This window comes from Topomyia yanbarensis, chromosome 1 (assembly GCF_030247195.1).
Source record: "Topomyia yanbarensis strain Yona2022 chromosome 1, ASM3024719v1, whole genome shotgun sequence".
In the NCBI taxonomy this organism is placed as follows: Eukaryota; Metazoa; Arthropoda; class Insecta; order Diptera; family Culicidae; genus Topomyia; species Topomyia yanbarensis.
Window position 1 is genome coordinate 169577452 of NC_080670.1, and position 12950 is coordinate 169590401.

Sequence of the window (12950 nt, forward strand, 5' to 3'; positions counted from 1 at the left end):
TTTGCGTTTCGACTTCGTCTCATCAGAACCCAAAACTAACATAGTGACAAAACTAGCGAGATGTTTCAAACGACACTCATCTAGAATAAACAGCAATGACCCAGTCCAGTCTTGGAGCAATCGACTCGTTACTTACCTATTTTCCTCCTCGCAAAACTTTATTTAATCAACGATAGCATACTTTTCTATCTGCCTCTCGTTTCTTCTGCTGTAAATTTTATGCATTGAACATATTCGGTCTATCCTGAGTGCATATAAGGAGAGTGACGACACTGTCAAAATTGGAACAATTATTATTTGTCAGTGTCATTCCAAACGAGTCAAATTCATGTATTTTGACAGGTCGTTTGTTCGTTTGGAATATCACTGACGGATAATCATGACAGTTGTCTTCACTCTCCTTACATACACTCTGGGTCTATCCACTCATTGAATGCTTACTAGGAGTATATGCTAGAAAATGTGAAAAATTCACAACAGAATAAAAAGACGGGACAAGAAAGTATGCTAACTCTGCATATTTTTGTTTCTCAAAGTACGCTTCAAACGCACTTTCCGCTTCAATTCGGCACCAAATAGTTCTAGACAAACATGACAAATGGTCCGAAGTGCAAATGAGAGCCTCTCTTTGTTTACTTTCTCTTTCGATTACTACGGCGTCATCATAAAACTTTCCAATATAGGTTCAAGATATATCGAAATACTCTGATTTCGACTAGCATATTATGCTACGAGTTAAGGAACAAACGTACGAACGGCCGGGTTTTCAGCGAAAGAGAAACTGTCATTTGCACTTAGGACCATTTGACATGTTTGGCTTTTAAATAAAATTCTCCTTTACGAAATCATCAGGTGACATACGATGTCTCCTTCGTCAGCTTTCGCCCCAGTTGGTATCGATTTGCGAAAGAAATATTGAAAATGAGTCCCCAGGCTGGACGGCGTTTACCGCTGCTGCGGTACACTCCACAAGAAGAGAGCAGGTCACTCTTACTAGCCTTTTCCATCCTTTTTTTTTTTTTTTTTTTTTATTTCAATTATAGAGGTTTTAACCTTAAGGTCATTCGCCTCTTCGGGTTAGAAAAATCTCTTAGGAAAAATTTCTAACCCTATGTGCGGGGTCGGGACCCGAACCCAGGTGCGCTGCGTACAAGGCAATCGATTTACCAATACGCTACGCCCACTCCCCTTTTCCATCCTCTTTTGAATCGACCCTGCTAATCCCATTTTGACAAAAGATATCCAGGTTATAAGTTTGCTTCCGTGTGTGACCAAGACACACACACACACCACAGACAAGACGCTACCAGCTAGACCAGCGCTAATTCGCCTTTCGCAAGCAAATACGGACCGAAGTGTACCAGGATTCATCCGGTATTTGCTGATGGATTGTCAACACGCCGCCATAGCGATACAGGAAGTTGTTCAGGATTGTTACGGGAAACAATATCAAAAAGTGACTAATCTGCCCGAAATTTTTCGCGGATCTCAAACCATTGCCTATACATCTTTAAACGAAAGTGGCAATGATTTTTATTTGAAAATTCTAAGAAAGTTCTCATGTATTGCCCAGATGAATCTTTTATTAATAGGCTAAGCAAATGGTGTCTTGCAACTGAAAATGTTGCGAGCTTTCATTAATTTTGAAATATGACAACCCAAATTATTTTCACTCGTTCTGTGACTCTCGGACCGATTGGTCGATCTTTCCAGTCCGTGCAGTGTTATCCGCTACCAAGGTTATCTTGTGCATTTCTACTGTGGGGGAATCCTACATGATCTCCCGACATGTCCCGCGAACAAAAAGCGCAAGGAGAAACTAAAGCGTTCCCTTCAGGGACGCTCTAAGCGATCTTTTGCAGAAATGCTAAAGACAGTTACGCCATCAGAACCTACTAACATCTATACTAACTTGTCTACTGACAAATGCGGCTGTAACAAACCCCAGGAGGGAACACCTTCTGCTGCGAATCCAGTATTGTTGTCTGCGTATTGCTTTGGGTTGCATGCACTCGATCCATACGATGAGTCTAGAAGTGCTGGTGGGCGTACTCCTGCTGAAAATCGATTTTAGGACGTTATTGATTGCTCATACGATGCGATATCTTGAGCCCGTTAGTAATTGCCAATTTCAAAAGGCTTGTTAAGCTCAATTCCCACACCCGATTTATATTATCCCAACCGTGTCAATCTCTCACGTACTTCTGATTTAACTGTATTCTTCGACACATCCCTGAAAGATGACATTCGTAAATTCCCGGATCTCATACGTCTGCAAAGTGATTCCAAACATCTTTCATAGTAAATTCCGAGAAGTCGTCTGCTCTAAGGTGATTTATACTGACGGATCAAACCTCGAAGGGTTCACTGATTTCGATATTTTCAAAAGTCACCGCTTCCTACAAACTCAGTGACCCTGCTTCAGATTACGCCACAGAAGTTGTTGCTATTCAGTATACCCTTGGGATTATTGACACTTTGCCCAACGATCATTACTTTATTGTTTCGGACACTCTCAGCTCAATAGAGGCTCTCAGTTCAATGAAACCTAGAAAGCACGATCCGTATTTTCTGGGAAAAACGGGAGCTCCTTTTTGCTTTGTCTGTAAGATCGTATAATATTGCTTTAATTTAGGTCCCCTCGACATTGATCCATCCCAGGAAATGAAGAAGCGGACTCTTTAGTTAAGGCGAGCGCTTTAGAAGGTGACATCTACGAAAGACCAATCTGCTTCAATGAAATTTTAACATCTCTCGTCAGAAGACGCTAGGAGGTTGGCAGATATCTTGAAATAAAGGAGAGTTAGGATGGAGGCTACATTGTATTATCCCGAAGGTGTCAACGAAACCTTGGTTCAGAAGAATGGATGTGGGTCCGGATTTCATTCGTGTAATGTTTCGGCTCATGTCCATTCGCTGCACGTTAGACGCTTATCTCCGACGTTTTGGGTTCGCGAATAGTGGTATCTGCGCTTGTGACGATGGTTAGCACGATATCGAACATTTTGTCTGAGCATGCGCTGAGTACTGTTCCGCCAGATCTTAACTATTGGATTACCTTCAGGCCCGAGGAAGATCATCCAATATCCCGGTTCGAGATGTACTAACAAACGATCTTCTCTCTCTCTCTGTCCCTCGTATACACTTTCCTAAAAACCATCAGTATACAGATTTCCCGAACAAATTCGCATGGGCTCAAACCCCACACAACCTCTCGTTTCAAATTTCTCAACAACCAAAACACCATAAAATTGTCTCAATAACCCATTGATACACAAATATATGGTTTTTACATGGGATCTACTGGACCATGGTGATGGTGTTTTCTTCGGTTGATCCCATGGCAAACTCTATCAAAATACCATATACGTTGAGCATGGGGGTATTATGGGCTTCACGTTTGCGCGGGTTTTCTGCCCCTTTTATTTTTCTTAACATTCTCAGGAGTACCCTCTTCCGCCTGTATCGTACACCAACGATAGTTTGGTGCAACTTCAAACTGACACGAAACAATTCTGTCGACTGAGTCTACAAACACGAAACCCTGTCGGCTCGAAGAGGACACCCTGGCGTCACAGTATATGATTCTTCCTGATGAAGACTGTCCAAGGAGGAGTTGTCCTAATGGAGCTGTAGCGCTAGAATCTCGGCAGGGCTCCCCGTCGAAATCACTCACTATACAATTGAAGACGAGACGAGAAATGTCACCACTAAAACGCTGCCTAAGGCCAATTGCAGCGGGCCGTGATTCTGAATGTGATGTTCATTGTACGGTTCAGATATGTGCGGGGGTAGGAACTTCGCGATTGCGTGTATCATCGCGAAGGTCTCGAGTACGCTATAGTTTTCACTCGCGTGTGCGTTTGTATGTCGTGTGTGCTAACGCGTATGTAACTTCGCTTGTATAAATTTTATTATATAACCATGTGCCTTTCGCATATTCGCGTGTGTTCTTGGATGATCGCGCGGATCGTGAATCTGATACTTAATTTTCGGTGTACGGTTCAAATGCTAGAAGAAAATGAGTTCTTCCATATCACTAGAGTTCCCCCCATATTCGCGTGTGTTCTTGGATGATCGTGAATCTGATACTTAATTTTCGGTGTACGATTCAGATGCTAGAAGAAAGTAAGTTCTTCCATATCACCAGTGCTTCCGGTCATGTCGCCATGGAACGTGTTATCTAGTCAATTTCCGGACGTGACCGATTCATGATCGCGCGAACACGGACGCTTGTGAGTTCGCGTTTGAGACCGCGTTTTTAACTTCGTAAGTACTAAAACGTTCACCCTATTACCGGGGTATTATAAAGTTAGCACGATCGCGGGCCTAGATGTACGTGGACGATCGCGAAGGGCTTGAACGTTTGTATGTTAATGTGTTTGTCGATTGCGCTAGCGTGTAAGTTCGCGTGCATAATTTCGCATTTATAATCATGTGAGCATTCGCATATTCTCGTGTACTCTTGAATGATCACGCGGACCGTGAATCTGATACTTAGTTTTTAGTGTATGCTAGAAGAGAATGAGTTTCCTCATATCACTAGAGTTCCCGGTCATGTCGCCATGGAACGTGTTGTCTAGTGAATATGAGCGTGATTTATTCATTGATCCAACTGAAGGCATTAGTCTAGGCTGCTAGGACCGAGGGCAGAGACTTCCGGACGTGACCGATTCATGACCGCGCAAACGGTGAGTTAATGCTTGAGGCAGTGTTTGTATGCGTATAGTCTCTTGATTACCGGAGTTTTTTATGTTTGCAAGATCGCGGGCGCAAGTATGGGTAGATGATTGCAGTTGCATGTGACCAGGTTTGTGTTATCGCGAAGGCCACAAGTGTTTGTACGTATATGAGAGAATATGCAATTGTGTTAGTGAGTGTCAGTATGAATCTAATTTAGGATATAGTAATAAAAGGAATCATAATGCCGAATAAAGAAAAAATATGTAATGAGATTAATTAGAAGTGTAGGGGAGACCGGGGCTAGTTGGCGGTGTTTTCAGTTTTCATAATTTACCGCTTTAATTTAGGTAGATCTTGCAAAATAGAACACGTTGCATAAAAGGGCAGACTGTTGGCAACATCCATGAGTTTTATCAAAGTGTTTTTTGCATTGTTTTTAAGCAATCAAATGGAGATACCAGTACTTTATGGGTCATTATGGGACGTGCTGAATGTCTTTTCAATAAAACTATATATTAAACGACGTTTACCAATGCGTTTTAATTCGACGTGTACTCCATATTCAAAAGCAAATTTTCAGCAGTTTTAAGGGTTAGAAATGTATATTGATACATTGAGAAATTAATCTTCATTAGCGAGACCGAACAAACCGGGTGCTCCGAGTCCTGAACAAATTAGATTTCCAGATTACTCGATCTGGGTGAACCGATGCTTGAGGACGCCATTGCACTTTCAACAATAGGCTATTGGGTTTGGTGCCGCTTGGGCTTGATACGCCATCGCAGGACCTACTTTTGGATTATCAATATCCGGAATATTCTGGAACTGAAAAGAACCTTTCTCATCATATCCCTGTATCGCTGGACCGGCGCAACATTTTCCTTCCGAGGGAAAAAATTAAAAGTTCAATGTATGTCCAGTAGAGTGACAGAAAAAAATGACCCCCATCGGCCCACCCCTGAGTCGATTCCTAGTCCCACCAGGAGTGTCTGCTCCAAATTTGAGCCAAATCGAACAAGTCTAGCTACCGGACCAACGTGCTTGAAGTTTGTATGGGATTTTTCCACAATTTACATGGAGAAAACCCACTTGCTCACATTTTCGCCGCTAGGTGGCATTGTATACATCAGAATATCACCAAAAGTGAAACTTAAGAAGATAATTTTATTATCTACAACATTGTTGAAGACTGCAAAGCGATCCGACTCCAATTGGAAAAGTTATTAAACTTTTAACGAAGTGATGTCTGAGTCAGTTTTGCATGGGGCCTAGCAGTGCATGGTAGTGTATCAGTACTAGGTTTTAACAAACTAAACATTTTTATGGAATAATGGTTTGATTTAGCTGAATAGTATGTTCGGAAGAATTGATGTACATAATACGAGTTATGTTTTGGTTAGAAAATTGTAGTTCCAGATCTGACCACATAGATGGCGCCAACACTAACTTTTCAACGAAGAGAGATAGAAATTAGGTTTCTTCTACAAAGTTGTAGAACAAGAATATTGCAGTAATTCTTCCAAACATCTCGATATTCTATCTCTCTCCGTTGAAAAGTTAGTGTTGGCGCCATCTATGCGGTCACAGATTGAACTAAAATTTTCTAACCAAAACATAACTCGTAGTATGTACTGCAATTCTTCCGAACATACTATTCAGCTAAATCTAACCATTAATCCACAAAAATGTTTAGTTTGTTAGAACCTAGTACTGATACACTATCATGCACTGCTAGGCCCCATGCAAAACTGACTCAAACATCACTTCGTTAAAAGTTTAATAACTTTTCCTATTGGAGTCGGATCGCTTTGCAGTCTTCAACAAAGTTGTAGATAATAAAATTATCTTCTTAAGTTTCACTTTTGGTGATAATCTGATGTATACAGTGCCACCTAGCGGCGAAAATGTGAGCAAGAGCGTTTTCTCCATGTAAATTGTCGAAAAATCCCATACAAACTTCTAGCACGTTGGTCCGGTAGTTAGACTTGTCCGATTTGCTTCAAATTTGGATCAAGTACTCCTGGTGGGACTAGGAATCGACTCAGGAGTGGGCCGATTGAGTTTTCAAAAATTCATTATTTTTCTGGGCAGTCTAATGTCCAGTCGAAGCAATCTTCCATTATAACGTAAACATTCCGACGTTTTCTCTGGCTACGTGACCAACATTTAAACGTCAAGCCGATTCGCTAATTCTGGTTTGGTGCCATTGTCATCTGCTTTCGCCATTGTGCTGGTGGCATCCGAGGATCATCGAATTTCACGGAGATAATTCGGTGTTACACCATATCTCGCTATCCCACGAATCATCACTGCACAGTACGATTTTCGACGCTTTATGACGCTGTACGGCTGTTAGAAGTTGTTAGGCTTCGATTTTGGCCGCTGGGAGGCAGGAGTGTAGTTTGACATATTATCCATCAGTGTCGGATATGCTTCCGATCGAAACAGTTGACCATACAGCAGTTTATGCGGGAATCACGGCATCCCGTCCATTTTCTCGCACAGGCGTCGACAACTTTGGACCACTCTATGTGAGACCCAGGCGTACAGCAGATAAGGCTTACGTTGCTATATTCGTGTGTCTGTGTACCAAAGCAGTACACCTTGAATTGATCACAGATTTGTTCACAGATCGGTTTCTACAGGCTCTACGGCGATTCGTTGCCCAAAGAGGACATGCACGGATATTATTCCGACAACGGCCCTAATTTTGTTGGCACTCGTAATAAACTGCAAGACTTCATACGATTGCTGAAAGACCGCCATCATAATTACGTTGTGTCCAAGCAATTAGCCAAGGAAAGGATTCAATGGTAGTTTAGCCCACCGAATGTGCCACATTTTGGCGGTATTTGGGAGGCTGCAGTCCGATCAGCTAAAAATCATCTGTTAAAGGTTGTAGGTGAAACTCCTGTGTCCTCAGAGGACATGAACACGCTGCTCGTTTTAAGTTGAAGGATGCCTGAGTTCTCGCCCGCTTACACCCATGTCTGATGATCCGAACGATCTGCAGCCATTAACCCCAGCGCATTTTCTGGTTGAAAAATCTCTTCAGGCTGTCCCGGATCCAGATTTAACAGCAATTCCCATGAATCGTCTCAATCAATGGCAGTTAATCTTCTGGAAAGGGTGACGCAGAGAGTATCTGTGTCAACTTCAAGGCAGAACCAAACGATGGAAACCGGTTGTTCCCATCGACATTGGAAAACTAGTAGTCATTCAAGATGATAATCAACCTCCAATGCCATGGAAAATTTGTAGAATCGTGCAAACTCAACTTGGTGACGATGGAACCGTGCGAGTAGTCACACTGAAAACCGCAACTGGAATGCTAACTCGTCCGGTCGAAAAGCTTTGCCTGCTAATACTTCGGATGACAATGACGACATACAGCCAACAGAAGTCCACAATCAGCAATCCTAGCATCCTTTCCCTATTCCTGTACTACCGAAGAGGATTCTCTTTTCTTTTTCGGAAATCTGCGATATTTCTCGGCGGGTGAGGATGTTCGCGAACAAGATCACTACACTACAACCCTTTTTAATCACCCTCTCGCCAATACCATCAGCATGTGTACATCAGGGTCCATTCCAAATATCCATTCAATGAACGATGAAACCCACTGGATTAACCTTCGTCTTTTCGCTGCCGCCTTCGTTATGAAATACATACAAAGTTAAACAATAAAGATAACGCCCCTTCTTCTTTTGATTCTACGGAAGCGAGTAGCAGAAGTAGCGTCTTTCGTTTTCCTAAAACAATACGAAAATTCAATCTCGTTTTATTGCTTGTGGCACTAAAAACTGGATTCTAACCGCACTGCGCACTTACTTTTCTATTAAATTCTTCTCATACACTGGTTAGTTCGACTGGTCTGTCTATGAAATTACCATCTCTATCACTTGAAATACATGTGTTTTGATAGCACGCAGTTTTCAGTAGCAGTTTGATCACTCGCACTTTGAAGGTGCGGAGTCAAGGTTACTGGGAAGTGCGCAATAATTTTATATCAGTAATTTTGTTTCTCATTTTAATTTTTATTAAATGAAATTATAGCAATGTGCATCATAAAAAATATAGCAATGTGCATCATAAAATCAACGCCGCAAACACGGGAAATATGCATACCAGTAGAGCTTCCGTCGTCCAATTTCATCGCTAGCTCGTAATTCCACCAAATCGAACAACGACAAGTAAATATCGTTACTAGTGTATTTTCGTTTGCACAGCACTATGTTCAATATCGAAGGAACTAATGTCGTTCTCAATCTCAAAGCGAAAACGAGTGTGTAGAGGAAACAATGAAACTGAATTTACACGCATGCTTTGTCGTAGGCCGTTGTCTCATTTATGTTTTCGCAATGTTCTGGTGGTTTGGAAAAGAGCGTCGCTCACTCGTCATTTTCGCCTGATTTTGAGGCTCTCCCGTTATCAGTCGGGATCAAAAACATTGCAGGAGAGTGAGTGATCTTGATCGTGCTGCTGTGGTCGACCGATAGCTCGCTCTGGAGGACGGCGCCAGTCTGGAATTCCACATCGCTAAGGTTACACTCGAAACGGGTGCTAGTGCCCCACATCAATTAGCATTTGAATTATGTTATAGAAGATAAGTTAAAATTAGATTAAGAACAAAGATTTCAGCATGCAGTTATTTTGTCCATAGAAATAAATGTGGTTTCTTCCGTAATAAAATTGTGTCAGTGTAACAAGTGCTTTGTGTTCCTGGAGAGAACTTTTGTACACTAGTTCTCGATTCGGCACCGGTTGGGAAGATTTCCACTTCATCCATTTACGACTGCGAGGATTTGCATGCCCCTTCTCCGTACTCTTGTGCCTATCACTCGATGTTGGTTCTGGGACATCCGCCATTCACCGCTATCGAAGATCCCATCAAGGTAACGTCAAGAAACCAACAGTTCCAAACGAGTCGAATGCTCGAATGACTACTTCGATGCCTCATTCAACAATCAGTTACCAAAGGTAATCACCACCGAAATTTCCATGATCACTACGTTCGACAAACTTGCTCTAACCAAAATATTATCGCGTGACGCTTGGATTGGACGAACGATTTCTTCATCCACGCTTAATCGTTAACCGTTAACCCTATGGTTTAAAAGTTAAACGTGGATTAAGAAATCGGCTCTAAGAGTATGGAGAAATACCTAAACAGCGGAATAATTCTTTCGATTCTATTCCCAGAGACTGCTGAGCGAAAATTTTCGGATTTTACATTTATTATATAGGTACATTAAAAATGATGCATCGTTCCCTTGTTTCTGATCGTTCTTCTAGCTCTCTTAAAAAATCGTGGACTCAAATTCAATCCCTCGCAGACATTCGCCGTTCAACAAAGTATATTTCCCATGTTTCCGCCTGTCAAATTCACACACTTTCCTGATAGTAACATAATGTAGTTCTGATACATCTTTCTACGTTTTCGCTGATGTTGATGGTTGCGAGTTTCAGAACCGCCTATCGTGAACATTGATACCGGTAAGCTTCATCGACTTAATGCAGTGGTATAACCCTATAGATATAACTAACACACTGGATTCACCAGGATTAAGGCCTGAAGCTGACCACCCTAAATATCGTTTGGTTGGTTATTTTTTTTCTTCTAGTTTTTGATTTGGGGGAAAAATACGATACACTGTGTAACCAAGATGCCTTTCTTTATGTCCATCAGTTTGTGTATCGCTAAAATAGGGTTTTGGAAAAAATCTCCGCTTTTTTCTCTCTTTTTTCATATTCTCCAGATGGTTATCGTGCCTTCCGAGTTTGATTTGGTCACTCTCTCTTTCTCTTCTCCGGTTGGGTTTCAAACTCGAGGCGTTCTCATTCTCTGTTTGTAGGATTTGCTTGATTCTTCGGCCTACGTAGTGCAAATTTTCAAATATTACAAAAAGAGTTTTATTTTCGATTCGATTACCTTTTTTAAGAGATTTCTATGCTTTTTTCTTTTTCAATTGAATTTTAGTTTTTAATATAAAAAGGCAATGTTTTATATCATCTCTCGCTTCGTTTGCTAGTTTCGTCTAAATATCGCACACGCTCGAACTGAGTAAGCATTCTCGCACTATAGACTTACGGTAGGGTTGGCAATGAATGACTATTGGGTGATTCATGGCATTATGTGGAACAGTTTTAATCTAATTCGGAAATTTAGCGGCATCGCGTCGTCTGCCTGAGAAATTATTTTAACATTGAATATTTACGAAAAAGGCCATAGAGATTTTAAGTTAGCCTTTGTGCGACAAAATTTACGAAGAAATGAAAATTATATTCGATAATTTGAAAATGTAGGATATATTGATGCGTAAGACAGATGAATGGTTTACATGTAAATAACCTTAACGATTTGTTTTGTGATTACCTTTCTTCGCATAAAGCTCCGGCAACTTATGATCTGGAGGTGTAGTTGCAGATGAAATAGTGAAAAAATAAAATTACCCGAATAAGTATAGCATTCCTCCGAAAACCAACTCAAAATTAATTGCAGATGAACTTTCCTGGAAGGCACAATTAGACATATTTTAGAGACAATTTTATAAATTTTGGGACCTATATCTTAAATTCAGCAGCACTAGACATAAAAAAATATTTGGGTGGGACAAGGTAAGGCGGTTTCTAATTTTTGTATTACAACGATTGAACATAGAACATTCTGCGCTGGATCAGGATTGATCTATCATTCCCATTACACCGATCTAACTCAATTAAATTAATTAAATTTGGCTTTATCAGTATACTATTCATTCAATGAAATAGATATCCAGCGACTTTTGTAATAAACTGAATTAGTGTACAAAGATAACCAAGCTGCATATAAAGTAAGAAAACAAGCGACTGAATTTGGATCCACAGTGCCACGTTTGCTAGAGTAGTCTATCTAGGAAACATGTCATACAGAACAGCGTTTTATGGAATGCGAAACTTTGCGATAAATGAGTAAAAGTTACCTTGCGCTTGACTAAATAAGAAACTGTTCTTCGCGTAACGTGAGAATAGCAGTCATCTCACAACACGGCTGTGGCCTTCGACTGGCTTTAATGGTAATAGACTAGACACCGAAGGTATTCCACATAACAAATGTATCCCAAATGCATGCACTAGCGGTGCGACTCCGCCGTTGCTATAATCAAAAAGCCATTGGAATGATAGGTAATATGCTCGTGATGGAGAAAACGTACCCGCAAACATACCCTATTAATTCTGTACTACAACAGGAAGTTTGAGTGTGTGATATTAAACTCTATTAAGGTGCAGTTTAATTTAATAAATTTCTCACTATCTATTGGTAATTAGGATTCTGGCCTATCTAGAGAATACAATCTATTCATTTTTTCTCATGGTCGGGTTTTCTGTCGCTTCTCATATCTCGGTATGTACCAGCTTCATCTCCACGTTTGCAAACAAGTATACCCACTGGCCTGTTCTACAGGGAACCTATACATACAAGTAGGTACACATTTTGCTTCTTGTGCCGTTCGGCGGCTGATGTTGGTATTATGAATTATTGGCTTGTTAGGAAAAAGTCTCTAAATTCGTATAATTCACTATTTAAAGCTAATACAAGATGATGACAATGTCCTGCAACTGGTGCGAAAAAATGTCTTACTCTCCACAAACCCTGCTTCTTTTCCCCATACGCTGTACATGGAAAACATTTTTTCCAGGTCAAAGCTGTTCAAATAATGTATCTTTCCAAAAAATCGATTCGCCGTTCGCAAAAAATCGTGCTGCTCACAAGAAGCGTCACGATTGACTCATCAAACTTACCAGCAAAACTGTACTGCAAAAACTGCAATTTACTCGTCGTTCACATTCGAGCTCTCTTGGCGAAGTGTTCCCGCTTGCTTCAATCATATTTCTTCGTTCACCAGTTCATCGTCACCACCGGTTTCGTTTACTCAGTCAAGCTGAATCTTTTTCGCGCCCAGCTTCATTGGACCGCTGCTCGGCCCACCGGATCCAGCAACACCCCGGGCAGCACGCTTCGCTTCCAATTCGCGTTGACGTTGCATTTTCTTCTCTTCGCGCTTGCGCCGGGCCTCGTCAAGTTTAGGGTTTCCTGGACATATTTGATCATGAAGGAAGAACACATTGATTATTCTTTTTTATGGGGGGAAACGATAGAGAAACCTTGTAATTGAATTAAATTAAGCAATCAAATCAAATCAATAGGGAATTAAACCGCCAATATACATGTTTACAGACGTTTGATTGATCTAAACAATGGATATGCAGGTGAAACTTAAAGACAA

At 41.0% G+C, this 12950-nt stretch overlaps 1 protein-coding gene across 3 annotated transcripts in view; it reads right to left on the reverse strand.

The window, feature by feature from the left end:
* Positions 1 to 9912: 9912 nt before the first annotated feature.
* Positions 9913 to 12950, reverse strand: part of LOC131680870 (N-terminal kinase-like protein) — a 31526-nt gene continuing 28488 nt past the window's right edge. For 2 of the 3 annotated variants that reach the window (XM_058961596.1, XM_058961588.1), the window contains exon 11: positions 9913 to 12757. In XM_058961596.1, coding sequence (XP_058817579.1) covers positions 12597 to 12757 — 161 coding nt within the window. In that variant the 3' untranslated portion in view covers positions 9913 to 12596. The remainder of the gene's footprint in view (positions 12758 to 12950) is intronic. The other variant, XM_058961603.1, reaches the window with a different exon arrangement.